The sequence below is a fragment of the Anser anser genome (assembly GCF_964211835.1).
Source record: "Anser anser genome assembly, chromosome: 7".
In the NCBI taxonomy this organism is placed as follows: Eukaryota; Metazoa; Chordata; class Aves; order Anseriformes; family Anatidae; genus Anser; species Anser anser.
In genome coordinates, this window is record NC_139727.1 from 21,017,605 (window position 1) to 21,030,606 (window position 13,002).

A 13,002-nucleotide genomic window follows, 5' to 3' on the forward strand; every position below is an offset into this window, starting at 1 on the left:
CGCTGGGCCTCGCGGGCCTGGCCGGGGCGGGGCGGCCCCGGGGCCGGGGCTGGGGCCGGGGCCGGGTTTGGGGCCGCCCCGCCCGCGCCCGCCGCCGGCCGGCGTGAAAGGGGAAGGGCTCTGCGGCGCCGCTCGGGCCGCGCTGCCGCCGGCTCTCGGTGCAGGTGGGTGCCGGGCCGGGGCCGGGCCGGTATCGCTCCGGCTGTGCCCGATCGGGGCTGGCGAGGGGCGCGGGTCTGGGGCCTGCTGGGCTGGGCGGGATCAGCCCTTGGTGCCCGAGCGGAGGTTTTGGGTGCTTCTGCGTTAACTTGCTTCTAGGAGGTTGCGTCCCAGGTGAGCCTTCCCTCCCCTCCTGCCTCCTCTTCCTCTGCATCCCTCCTCGGTTGTGCTCGTGGCAGCTCAGCCGGGTTTCGTTCCTGCTGCCCGCTCGGAGCCCAGCAGGCTCGTGTACGTGAGGGCGTCAGTTCTTGTACAGAAGATGAGCCTTATCTCCTGCTTCTCTGCTCCTGTAACGCTGTTAAATGTGATCAGACTTGTCTGGCAGGGCTTTATCAATCCCTAGTGCTTCCTACACAGGTTTCACAACCTTCTGCGGTGTTTAATGCCATCTTTCTTTTAATGTGGTGCTTCCCTGCAGAAAGAAGCTGAGATGACAGGGCAGTAAGTGGAAGGCTCTCTCCCCCACCCCTCTCGACCGCTTCTCTAAAGTTTGTTTGCTGCTCTTGTATCTCTCTGGTTTTCTCTGCAGTCTAGAGAACTTGTTAAACTTGACTGTCGTATGGACGTAACCCGCTCTTAAGACCGAAATGCATGCTGAGCTGTTGTGTGCGCTCACTTCAAGGTCTGTGGCCCTCATGAATGTTTGGAAATGGCCTCTGGCTTGTCTGTCTCTAGCACCCAGGGATTACAAATAATGCTCATGAATGCTTCCACGCTGCAGACCTGAGACAGCTTGCGAAGAGCACAGCTGCACATCAGCTGCTTCTGTGTCTTGCAACCGTGTTGCAAGCAGGAGGAAAGCCTTCCGGAAGAGCCCGGTGGTGTTGCAAACCATCTCTGACCTTTCCTCGAGACAATCGGGAAGCCTGGGGGTGTGGAGCGGGGGGAATCTGTCTTACCACCCAGCCAGACTCAGTGCACAATGAAAGGTCAGGTGGGGAAGCAGGTATGTGATGTTAGACACCACCCGCCAGCTCGAGTTCTTGAAGGTGCTTGTAGTTTCAAATGCCTGACGAGCGGACATACAGATTTTATTTTCTCAGTTGTTATGGATCAGCTGTTTTCTTTAGTACTATGGCTCCCTGGTTGTGACCAATGGACTGCCAACCTGCTGCTGGCCCACGTATTCCCACCTTGCCTGCAGAGCTTCCTCTATAAAGTTCTGATCATCCAGAAAGGATGTTGAAGGTTGCCCAAGGTCCTACAAATTTCACACTGACTCAGGACTACGTAACTCTCTGTCCGGAATGGACAAGGATAAGCAGAGCACTGCTGATGTGTGGAAGCGGTAGGACTGAGTGTGGTGCAAACACTTCATTTTTTATTTTTTTTTTTTCTGGCATTGACCTGATTGCTCGAGTGGTTGCCTCTTCTGGTCTTTTTGGGACCTGGGCTTTGTTCATTCTTCTTGTTTCTTGTGGGCTGCCACGAAGGTATCAAATGAAAAATGCTAGAAAGGAATGTCGTTTTGAGCAGACAAGATGTGCACTGTTCACTATATATATATATGTATATGAGTGGTAATTTAAAAAAAATCAGGGCTATAAGCTCTGTGGGAAAGCTTATACTTGAAGGGATTTTTTCTCCTTGCTTACTGTTTTAATACTAAAACACTAGTATTAGTATTTCAGTGTTATTTACCCTGCTGACCATGGTGAAGTAGAAGGTTGTGATAACCCCAAAACAAAGCTCAGAGCCCACCAAGCACTGGGTTGTGTTAGACGGTTTGACTTCCCTGCTTCAACATACATTTTTATTGAGTTTTCTTTACACAGCACTGTATCTTCTAGGTTTGTACTAGAGATCCCCCTGAGCAGCTCCTGCTGGTAGTGCGACATCGTCCTGCAGTGGCAGCGTTACTCTCAGAGCTGCATACCTGCCTGCCTGCACAAAGTTTTCATTTCCATAAATTAGCCACAACTGGGTTGGCTGTCATCAACTTGATGGTAGCAGATGGTGCTGTTTTCTCTGGATCACACCCAGCAGAGGAGGCAAACTTTGGTTTCTTGTTCCAGGAAGAGTATTGAGCGTCCTGGTGAAGATGTCTTTTCCTTTTGGCTTGAAATGAATTGTGCTGCTTTGTTAGCTCTTGAGAAGCTTACAGGGAAAACAATTCTTCTTACTGTGTGCAAAAGCTAGATGGAGACTACAAGGCAGGTAAGGAAATAATTTGGCCCCGTGAATATGGGTTTCCAAGTAGTAGGCAGGAACTCGGCAATACAAAATGCTGGAGGAGGAGAGATGTAAAAGGCAGTTTCCTTGCTATGGGGTCTCAGTTTACTGCTTTTTCTTCATTGGCATCTCTGACTAGAATGCTTGTTGTCAGAGATTTTAGTACTTCATCCTAAAAAAAGGCACCTGAGTTCAAGAAACTTAAATCTTTAGAACTGTGGACGTTCAGTTACTTCACTTTAGTTAAACTGATATAATCATCCATTAATATCAGACACCTTCCTTGTCAAACATGTTAAACAGGGCAAAGCCAAGGGGCAAATTTCTGCCCAGTTAAAAGTTTCTTGGACGGGTCCAGAGGGTTTTCTTCTCTCTTCTCACTAATGCTCCCTTTCCACTGCCTCCCATCTCAGCTTCAGTTCTTTCCGATGGCTTTGAATGCAAGCTCCCAGCAGCTGCTGGGGGCCGTATGTGCTGTGCAGGCAGGGCACTGCTGCTTGCCGTGGCAGTCATGAGAGGGCTTTCTCCCGCAGCAGTCCTGGCTCTTACCGAGATGCTGCCCTGAGCTGCCTGCTGCACCTGGAAACCTAAAGCATCTGTGGCACAGCCACCTTATCAGTGTTCTTGAACCACCTGTGCACAGCCCAAAATGTGTGTAGGCAGCTGTGCCCCCAGCTGGAGGGCTGGGCTGCAGCCAGTACTGCCCTGGCTACGGTACCTGCCGGTGCCTTTCTGGGCACAGGCAGTGCGGGGAGGTGCTCTGGTGGCTTTGAGCTGGGACAGGAAAAAAGGTCCCTTCCCACAGCCTGACATCCTCCCACCACTTGGGAAGACTTACAGCCTTCTTGTTGTCTGGGCTGGGAGAAGGGATTCCCAGCACCTCTAGGGATTGCTCTGGGCAGGTCCTCACTTTTCTCGTGGAGCTTCTGTTCCCTTCTCTCCAGGCTCTCACCTGTGCCTCCATCCTCCTGGAGCTCTTGCTCTGTTGGTCCGTATACACCCTTAGCATCTGCTTGCATTTTTGGTGTTTCTCTTCACTCCTGCAGGCACAGCTGCCCAGCTGGCCCTGGATAGTTGTCCAAGCACTGGCAGTAGCTGTCTTTGGGACACAGTAGGGTCCCAGTTAGCAGCTGCTCTGTGTTTCTTTGATGTGGGACTGGAAAGCAGTGAGATATCCAGCTGCTGAAGGGAGTCTGGAGGTAGAATTTTGCAGGATCTTATTTGTGACTTTCTTTCTTGCCTCTTAATTGATCAAGCTATAGTGGAGAAGCTGGCAGAAAATCTTGGTCCACATTCCCGCAGCCCTTTTGGGGCTTAGCATGTGAGGCCATCCAAAATCCACTTATAATTGTTCCCATTATAACTTCTTCCCCGCACCCTTCCCAGCAAGTCTGAACTGGGTCCTCAGGACACAGCTCTGCTTCTGACTGTTCCCAAATAATTATCAAGTAATTCTTCTCCCAAAATAATGTGAGGTGTGGGTGAGGCGAGTTCGCTTCCAGTGATGTAGCAACAGCCCTTACACAACAGAAATGCTGGGTGTTTCACCAAGCTGGGATGGGGTGACAGCTGTAGGAGTGTGACTAAGGGGCGTCGCTGTGCTGCTGGTGTTGCACATTGTCTCCGGGGCTGCTTTCTGGGTTTGCTCTCTTCCACCCCATCAGTCCTGGCACCTTTTCCATCCCTTTCCGCTGATCCTCCCTGCCCTCCCACGGCTGATGTGTCAGCGGTGCAGTGACTGTGGTGGGGCAGCTCTCCATCCAGACCCTTCCTGCGCTCTCTGGGGCTGAGGTTTCTCTCTGAGAGCCCTGCTGTGGTACGGGCTTTCTCCTGCCCTGTCTGCACTGAGCAAAGTGGCTCTCAAGGGCTAAAAGCAGAGGGTGCCTCTCTGCATCCCCTCTGGGCTCTGCAGGCCTCCTGGGGAGCTTGCACAGACAGCAGGGGCTGGGAGGCAGTCAGTCAGCTGTTCTGGGGATGCAGAAACAGTGATTAAAATCCAGCTGTGCTGGTTCTGTAGTGGTACGTGGGGATGGAGCACAGGGGTCCCAGCTGGTGCTCTGACCCAGCAGGGCTCCGCCAGTTGCTCTTCCTCTCTGATTCTCTGCAAGTCAGTCTGCCTGTTTTTGAGCCTTAGAAGTGGATTGACACAGAGAATTGGCTTTGAATTTATGGAAAATGCACCTGACACGCTCTGGTATCTGCGTTTTGTGTGTGTGTGTGGCTTCTTTCTTTTCTTTTTTTCTTTTCTCCCTATGGTGAACTCCATACTGCTCTCCTCTCCCACCTCATAAGCGTCTAGCTTGCTGCTACATTCCCAGTTGCTAGTTGCCCAAGTACGTGACTGAGCCTTTTATATTATATTAATGACATGTTTCTCTCCTTGCAGTGATGAAGATGAAGGTGCTACCGTGCCCTGCTGCTCTTCTCTTTGTGGTGGCTGCCTTGGGTCTGGAGCCATGTCACTGTGCCAAGGTGCTGATCATGCCCACCATAGTCTTCGACAGCCACTTGCGAGTCTTCATGCGGGTGGCAGAGGCACTGGCTGACCGGGGCCACGACCCCGTGCTGCTCCTCCACGAGGGTCGGGACGTGGAAACCTACCTGCCCGCCTTCCGCATCCAGAGGTACTGGGGCATCTTCAGCACGGAGAGCGCAGACGCATGGGTGCAGGAGAAGATAAAGCGTGTCTTCCAAGGGAAGATGACCTCTCTGGAGATGTTCTCCTTTTTGGAAAAGTACCTGGAAAACTGTGACCTGGTGCTGGGAAACAATACCCTCCTGCAGAAACTCCAGCATGAGCACTTTGACCTCCTGTTGGTGGACCCCAATGAGATGTGTGGCTTTATCCTGGCTCACATCCTCCATGTCAAATATGCTGTGATCTCCACTGGTTTCTGGTTCCCAGCGGAGATTGGTGCCACGTCTCCCATTGCCTATGTTCCTGAGTTCAACTCCCTGATGACTGACAGGATGGGCTTCTTCGGCAGGACTTGGAACCTCCTGGTCTACGTGATCACTCGCGTGGCCACAAAGCTGGTCATCCTGCCCAAGTTTGAACGTCTCATGGAAAAGCACAGGGTGGAGCCCAAGACATCCATGCTGGACCTTGTCCATGGAACTAGCCTCTTCTTCCTCTGCAATGATGTGGTGCTGGACTTTCCCCGGCCAACGCTCCCCCATGTCATTTTCACAGGGGGGATCCTTGCTGAGCCTGCAAAGCCTCTTCCAGTGGTAAGTGCAGGAAAGCTTTGAGCCATGATCGCATATTAACCTGGGGAGATACTTGGCGCAAATCTTCTTTTGAAGAGCCTTATAAATGCCATGTGAAGCTGCGTTTTGGTGCCTGTGTGTAGCGAGGAGATGGGGAGCACTGAGGACTTGGGGGGGTTGCAGGGAGAATGTAGTTAATTTGTCCACCCTGAAGTAGGAGTCAGCTGCACTGTCTGTGTAAAATGGTGTGGGAAGTCCTGTGATGGCAGTGTTGCCCCTGGGACTTGAACGTGAGTAGATTGTTTGTTTCTACATTTGAAGAGGAAATAGGAAGAACAATTAGTCTTTATTTCTTCATCACTGGTTTAAGTCAATCCAGAATTTCTTCCTTAGTTCAATTTCTTGCAGGGTATTTCTGCCCTCAAGCTTGTAGTCTTAAGGACCCATAGAGGAGAGCTGTGTTTCTTCTCATTGAATTCAGCGTGGAGTGCCAAAGTGTACAAAACTGAAGTGTATTGTCCTCTCTTCCTTAAGTGGCAGCCCTGAGGAAAGCTCTCCAGGCATCCAAGAGGCTTTCTCTGGTCTGTATCTCACTATCCTCAGTAAAGATGAAGAAGGATGAGCCCTTAAAGCCTCCAAATGAAGACAGTGTTGGAATGGAGCAGGACGTGTCTACTATTCCTCTCATTGCTTTAGCACTTTTACAAACGCTGTGGGAAAATAGACTTGGATAATAACCCTGAGGCAGTTGGGTAGTCCTGATGCCCCAACTAAAGGGCTGAAATAGAGATAAGATCCAAGTTTCAAATGATATGGGATCTGTCTAGATCTCCGATGGCAGCTTTAGTCAAGACTGTGGATGCCATTTTTTTGCAGTTAAAAGGAAGAAGGGAGTTTAGGTGCTTTGGAGCAGAAGTTCTCCAGATGCGTATGGCTGCACATTATCCTTTCCCGTGTGGCACAGCATGCAGGTAATGTAACGCATGTAGGGTGCTCCAAAAGCTGTGTCAGAGAGTGTCTGCCTCACAGGTCTTGCAAAACACCAGCTTGGTCCAACCTGGCTGCATACACGCCTGCCTTATAAAGAAGGGAGTTGCTTGCTGTGGCATTACTCATGTGCTTCATGGCTTCAAGGACAGAGCCGAAGGCGCCTAGGGGAAGAACGATGGAGATAAGTCCAGAGCCCTGCAGTAGGCGGTGGCTGTTGTACTAGCAGGCAGGCATGCCTGTGCCCAGGGTACAGGATGCTGACAGAAGAGAGGGCCTTGGTAGGTCTAGGTGTAGCGTAAGGCATCTCCCATCTCCACAGAAGCTGGGTTATATAATTAAGGTATTTATTTCCTCATATTTGAAACGTCGTGGCTGAGAGTTCGTTTAATTAGGGCATGGTGGAATATAGATATGTATTTGAGAGGTGGTGAGAATCTCTGGTGGTCAACCACGCTTCCCTTAGCAACTCTGAAGTTGTTTCTGAAAGCCTGATTATAGTGGATAATGTAATCATCTGCTATATGAGTCATTACAGCTTTATCAAGCAAAGCCAGATGAGTACTTTCTCTTCTTTTTTAAGTTCTAGCAGTTGTATTGCTCGAAAGAAAATCAGAGATTCAAGAGCATGGGGAAACCAAAACCCCTTAGATGAAATCATCTTGATCGTTTTGTTGTTGTGTTGATTTTTGGGCTTCTTAAGCTCTTCTGCAAAGAAAGGCTTGAGTCCCTGAAGCATCTAACAGAGGACAAACATAAAGCACATTTTATTTTCACTCTCTGGGGATACCTCCTCTGTACTGATACTCAACGTTGTAGACGACTACTAATAAAATATTCTAGATTAATCATCTTATTTTTGTCCTTTAAAAACAGAATTAATTTGTTGGTTTTGTTTGGGGATTTTTTTGCCCTTCAAAATCTTCTACAGTGTTCATATTCAAAGACATTTTAAGAAACTTCCCTAAAATGCTACTGACTGTGAGCTGATGCATGGGAAGCTTGAAGCAGGACAGAATGCATGGCAAGAGAGGCTCAGCCCAGCCTGGCATAGAAGGGAATACTCTGTGCTTTCTCCTCAGCAGGTGTGCTGGCTGATTTCTTCTCCTCCAGCCTCCTCGCTTCCTGCCAGTCAAAAAGAGTGAGGACTTCCTCCTAGATACCCACCTGCTTATGTAGCATCTCAGGAAGCCTCTAGCCTACACTTGGAGATCCTGGCAGGCCTTCTGCCTTAGCATGCTGATGGAAAACAGCCTTAATATTTTCACTCCAGCTCCCTTAGCTGCTCTGGCTGCACCTATGTGGGCCCTGTGTTTTCAGAGGCCTCCTTACCAAGGAGTAACTGTGTCACCTCCAAAGCTGTATTATGAAATGCAACTTCTAGACACCTCTGTGTGGAGGTCAAGCCAAGCTCATCTTGAGTGCTCGAGTAACTCCTGCCTGTCTGGCTGCAGAAATCACATCAGTTTTAGCATCTCCCTGGTCAGAAATGCTTAGCTTTGTGCTCTGTATAGATTTGGCTTCATCCTCTTCGTAGACAGCTTTCTGCTGGCAGAGGCTACGGGGGAAGGGCCTTTCTCCAGCAAGACTTCAAGGCATCTGTGTGTGTTTTGCCCGCAGGGTCTGCGTCTCTGGGTGGAAGCAGCAGATGCAGGTGTTGTTGTTGTCTCCTTTGGCATTGGGATCCGAGCTCTTCCAAACGACCTGGTGGAGAAGATGGCTGGCGCATTTGCCCGCCTCCCGCAGAGGGTGGTGTGGAGGTGAGGAGGGAATGGGATTCCTCTTAACTCCAGTTGGATGAAAATCAGACAGTTTGCTTTCCATCTCTTCATCTGATTGAATTTATAATTGTTATAAATTGTTATAATTACGTTGTATGTGTTTTTCTTTTCCTGTTTTTTTATCTTTATCTCCTCCCACAGATACTTCGGACAGAAGCCAAGAAACCTGGGCGAGAATACACTGATGATGGGGTGGCTGCCCCAGAACGACCTGCTAGGTAAGGCAGGGCTGTGTGTGTGTGTGTGTGTGTGTACCACTAGCAACATCTCTGGAGTTCAGTCCAAACCACAGCAGGATCATACAAGGAAAACAGCACCTGTGTGGGTCTAAGTCTCTTGCTTGTTGTGAGTCTGATCTGTAAATAGTATGGTCCTCACCTAAGGCCTGTTTGAAGTTGTATCTTGGCCCTTACCTCCCTTGTTCTCCAGGTTCTGCCCAGTGAGTTTTGGGCTGCTGTGTTCCTGAAGGATAACGTGAATGTTCATCCTCTGTGTTCAGCATGTTTGGTTTTCCCTAAGCATGCATCCACACTGTGTCTTGAAGAAGCCACCAGTAGCCCTGTTTCAGCATGGAAAGCACTGACCTGCTGCTGTTTCTTTGCCTGCAGGCCATCCCAACGTGAAAGCCTTCGTCAGCCACTGCGGGATGAATGGCATATTTGAGGCAATTTATCACGGTGTGCCAGTGGTGGGATTCCCTTTCTATGGGGACCAGTTTGACATCATGACCAGAGTGCAGGCGAAGGGCATGGGTATCCTCATGGACTGGAGCAGTGTGAGAGAAGAGGATCTTTACCAGGCTGTCGTCACAGTTATCTCTGACCCCAGGTAAGCCATGCAGGTGCATCAAGCAATTCCTTGGTACAGGTTGCACCTAGAGACTGATGCCTTTGTGTCATCCCCTACACAGCCTCTGGACCAAGCAGAGTTGCAAGTATTGCTCAGCTGGACAGACATGTTAGTGCCTTGTAATCCTGAGATGTTTGCAGGAAGATATACTCCAGCATTTGCTGCGAGAGAGCATGATCTAGCCCTGTTTGGCTCTGACTGTAATTTTCTTAGAAAGCTTTCTGAGATGCAGAGGCAAAAACCTCTTTCATTTTAATGTCAGCCTTTTATCAGGTAAAATGAGATTGTATCCTTACCTTGTGATTTCCTTGGTCTTTTCCAAAAAGCTTTCTGTAGAAACAGTTAGTGCAGACCATGGGCTGCAGATAATGCTCCATCCATTGCTTCTCAAAACAAGGCTTTTCTCCTTTCCTAGATTTGCTGCAGCACAGTAACACAGGGCTCCCACTGTCTAATACAACACATGCAACTGTTAGTGTAGTCCAAGAGCTTGATTTTTTTTATTTTTATTTTTAATCAACTGTTAGGAACATTCATCTGTTGACCTCAGAGTAAGTTGTTGAGGTGTTCCACTCAGTAGCAAAGTATTTGGCTAGTTACCAAACAAGTGACTGCTGCTTGATGCTGGGTGAGACCTTCTGGTGCAAACTCCCCTCAAAAAGCCTTTATCCGTCAGAAGCCACTGAGCAGTCATCTTACCAAGGAACTTGGGAACTGAACTGCCAGCCTTGTTAACAAAACAGTAAAATGCACTCTGGCTTGTGCTGCCATGGCTAATAATTGCCATCAGAGTGGCTTTTAGAGGCAGATGTGAAATGAATCTTGGAGTAAATGTGCCACACTCCTAAGGTATCACCTGGTACTTGAAGGCACTGCGGAATCAGGCCACTTCTTAGCTATGAGGCCCCTGTCAGATTGACAATTTCTTGTCTTCTTTGCAGTTACAGAAAAGCAGCTAAGCTCATCTCGGCTCTGCACCTGGACAAACCGATGCATGCTCTCAACAGGACAGTGTACTGGCTGGAGTACATCCTCCGTCACGACGGGGCACCGTACCTTCGCCCTGCTGTCTACGACCTCTCCTTGTATGAGTACTTCTGCTTGGATATCTTGGCTCTTCTCTTGCTCTGCCTGGCCAGCATTGGATTTGTACTCTACAAGTCTGTGGTGTGGTACAGAAGGAAGAGGGCCAGCCCTGTCTATCAGAATGGCAATTGCATGAAAGGCCACTTCACAGAAGAGAAGAAGTTGCAGTAGTGGCTCAGCATGTTCCAGGGCACATCCCTTCACTGTGAAACGAACTGCTGCCGTGCCAAGAAATGTACGGCACGCAGGCACAGAGAGAGGCGAAAGATCAGCAGGTCTGGATGAGAAGAGCGGGGGGGAGGGAGGTGTATTGCAAAGGCCTGTGTGCACACCTCTGTGTACAGCACCTGTGGGCGGGGACGCGAATTCAGGCATGGGTGGAAGTACTTGGCCAGGACGCTGGGAATGGGGCATGGGTAGGTAGACTTCCAGGGAGGAGTGCGAGTTGTTCCCTTTTTATTGCACGTTGGTTTAGATGCTGGTGTTGCTCTTCTGGCTTTTGGATCTCTGGGGAGGCTCTGGAGGTAGGAATAGCGTTTCGTGCGTGGCAGACATTGTTTCTCCTCTGGCTTGTCACCAAGACCCCCGAGAGTCAGGATTCCTTTATGTGCAGGTGAGGACTGGAGGTAGAGCTGTGGACAGGGAAGGTTAATGAAAGTATTGATTGAAAGAAAATGGTCTGTTTAAAGTTCTGTGGGTAAATGTTGTTCTTCCTGCTTCCATCGACCCTCTGCAATCTTGTTTGTGTTTGAGCTAAATTATTATTTTTTTTTAAATAAAGTTATATTCTTTTCCCTGGGTGGCAGTGCTCTAGTCTCAGTTTAATGTTAACCTCTGGTCCTTGTAACAGGAGGTCGTTCAAGCAGACTCAAGTGGTTTTCCCTTCACGTCACTGCTGCTACAGTCTCCACGTACCTCTAGACCCCTACAAACCTCTGTCAGCAACTCCTCTTGGCCTTCTCCCAGGGTTTCATGCAGTGCCATCCCTCCTCTGCCCGTACATAACACATCCATGCCCATGGAGTCTCCAAACCTGTGATAAAAGAAGAATTTGAAACAGATGTAAGTGCTAGGACCACAGGAATAGCAGCCAGCAGCTTGGAGAGCTGGTCACAGGCAATGGGCCATACAGCCTGTTTATAGAAGCAACAAGCTCTGCTCTTCTGAAGAAAACATTCCCCGTTTCAACATGTGCGGGCATGCTCTTGTCCCCCTCAGGGTCATGGTGTGGAGTGATACCCACATGTTTTTACTCACCCTGGGCTCTAAGACAAACCCACGCCTGGGTGCAGTTGCACAACCTACCTGCAGCACTGGCTGATGGTCTGACTGGTGATGCCCCATGCTGAGGGTTGATGGCTGTGCTCTTGGCTGTGGCTCATTTCCAGGCTCTGCTCCTGCTTTTGCATGTGCTTCTCATTCCAAAGGAGGTGCAGTGCTGTGTATAACCTCTCAAACAGCAGTTTGGCTGGGCTCCTGGGATGCCCTGGGTTGGGACAGTGCCCAGCCCTGACTCAGTGGCTTCTCTGATGCCTGGCAATGCAACCTTCCCTCCCCAGCCCTCAGCTTGCAGTGGTGCTGTAGCAAATAAAACGTTTTGGACAAGATTTTGCTGTCTAGGATGGATGAGAACAGCCCGTAGACCTAAGCTGCTGCTGTTTTTCCTAGAATTTCTTGCTGCTTCCTGGGATACCCATGCCTGGCTGTAGTCAGCGGTGAGCTTGGTGACCTGTTGCTCTAGCTTTGTAGCAGCCCTAGGTGGCTTCATGCCTCAGAGCTGAGGGCATGGACACTGGTTGCTTCCAGTGTGGGAGGTCAGAGCCAAGTGAGCAGCAAACAAACATGGAAGAGGGGAAAGCAGGGGTTGTAAGTATGTGGCAGAAACAGGGGCTACATGGCACCTTTCTGCCTTTGAGTTAAAATTTAAAGGTTCATAGTTTTTTGGAGAAAAATATGTATCGGTGCAAGTTCTGCAGCATGGCTGCCAGTTGCCCTGTGGTGGCTTTGTTGTCATCTACTAGCAGGTAAGTGTGGAGAAGGGGTAGGGCGTTTTGCTCAGTTCCTTCTTTCTGGGGAGGAAAAGGGAGACTTACTTCAGCCTACATGAGAGTCTGGCTATTTGGATCAGTCTGAATATAGCAAATGATTTGGGAAGTTTGTGGCTTGGTGAGCTTAAAGAGAAAAAACAAGGGCACCATGGCCCGATGGGGCCAGAGACCTATACCTTGTTTTGCTTTCAAGTGAAAGAGCAGGGAGATGTTTGTGGCCCAAGGAGCCTGTGCAGGGTTACAAAAACCTGAGTCTGTTTTCTAGCTTACTGGGAATGCTGCTGCCTTGCTGTTTACAAATTCACAAAGAAGTTCATGCCAGCAAAAAGGAAAATATAGCACCATTAACATGTTGCCTCCTACCAGCTATATCCTTAAGTCCTTAAGCTTTTCATGACTATGCTCATTTCCAAACATACAGCAGAGTTAGGAGGCATGTCTAGCCAGGGAGTTAAAATATATATGCTTATTAAAAGATGGTTCAAAAACTTGCTGAGGAAGCTACTTTTAGTGAAGTAAAGCAAAAACCCATACAAGGATCTCATGACTAGGAAGTGGTCATTCAAAAGGCACCCCAAAAGGAAGAGTCTTCTCCAGGGAGAGTTGCGTTTGGGTTTTGAAATGGCTAGGAGATGTTCTTAGAGTTATAG

At 49.3% G+C, this 13,002-nt stretch overlaps 1 protein-coding gene across 5 annotated transcripts; it reads left to right on the plus strand.

Moving 5' to 3' along the window:
* Positions 1-30: 30 nt before the first annotated feature.
* Positions 31-11,104, plus strand: LOC310902825 (2-hydroxyacylsphingosine 1-beta-galactosyltransferase-like). 5 transcript variants are annotated; one of them, XM_083844945.1, is made up of 6 exons: positions 31-164; positions 4,778-5,622; positions 8,209-8,348; positions 8,511-8,587; positions 8,978-9,197; positions 10,160-11,104. In XM_083844945.1, the coding sequence occupies exons 2-6, from the start codon at positions 4,780-4,782 to the stop codon at positions 10,473-10,475; spliced, it is 1,596 nt and encodes a 531-aa protein (XP_083701071.1). In that variant the 5' UTR covers positions 31-164; positions 4,778-4,779; the 3' UTR covers positions 10,476-11,104. The 5 variants fall into 5 exon arrangements, with proteins under 5 accessions (XP_083701071.1, XP_083701072.1, XP_083701070.1 ...); XM_083844946.1 differs by lacking the exon at positions 31-164 and adding an exon at positions 171-333; XM_083844944.1 differs by lacking the exon at positions 31-164 and adding an exon at positions 796-841.
* The last annotated feature ends 1,898 nt before the right edge of the window (positions 11,105-13,002 follow it).

Bases quoted from the DNA above. Each gene is read 5' to 3' on its own strand.
- LOC310902825 (XM_083844943.1), top strand. From the start codon at position 1,399: ATGTTGAAGGTTGCCCAAGGTCCTACAAATTTCACACTGACTCAGGAC. The intron at 1,508-4,777 runs GTAGGACTGAGT...CTCTCCTTGCAG, and splicing joins ACTGCTGATGTGTGGAAGCG to TGATGAAGATGAAGGTGCTA. The intron at 8,349-8,510 runs GTGAGGAGGGAA...CTCCTCCCACAG, and splicing joins CCGCAGAGGGTGGTGTGGAG to ATACTTCGGACAGAAGCCAA.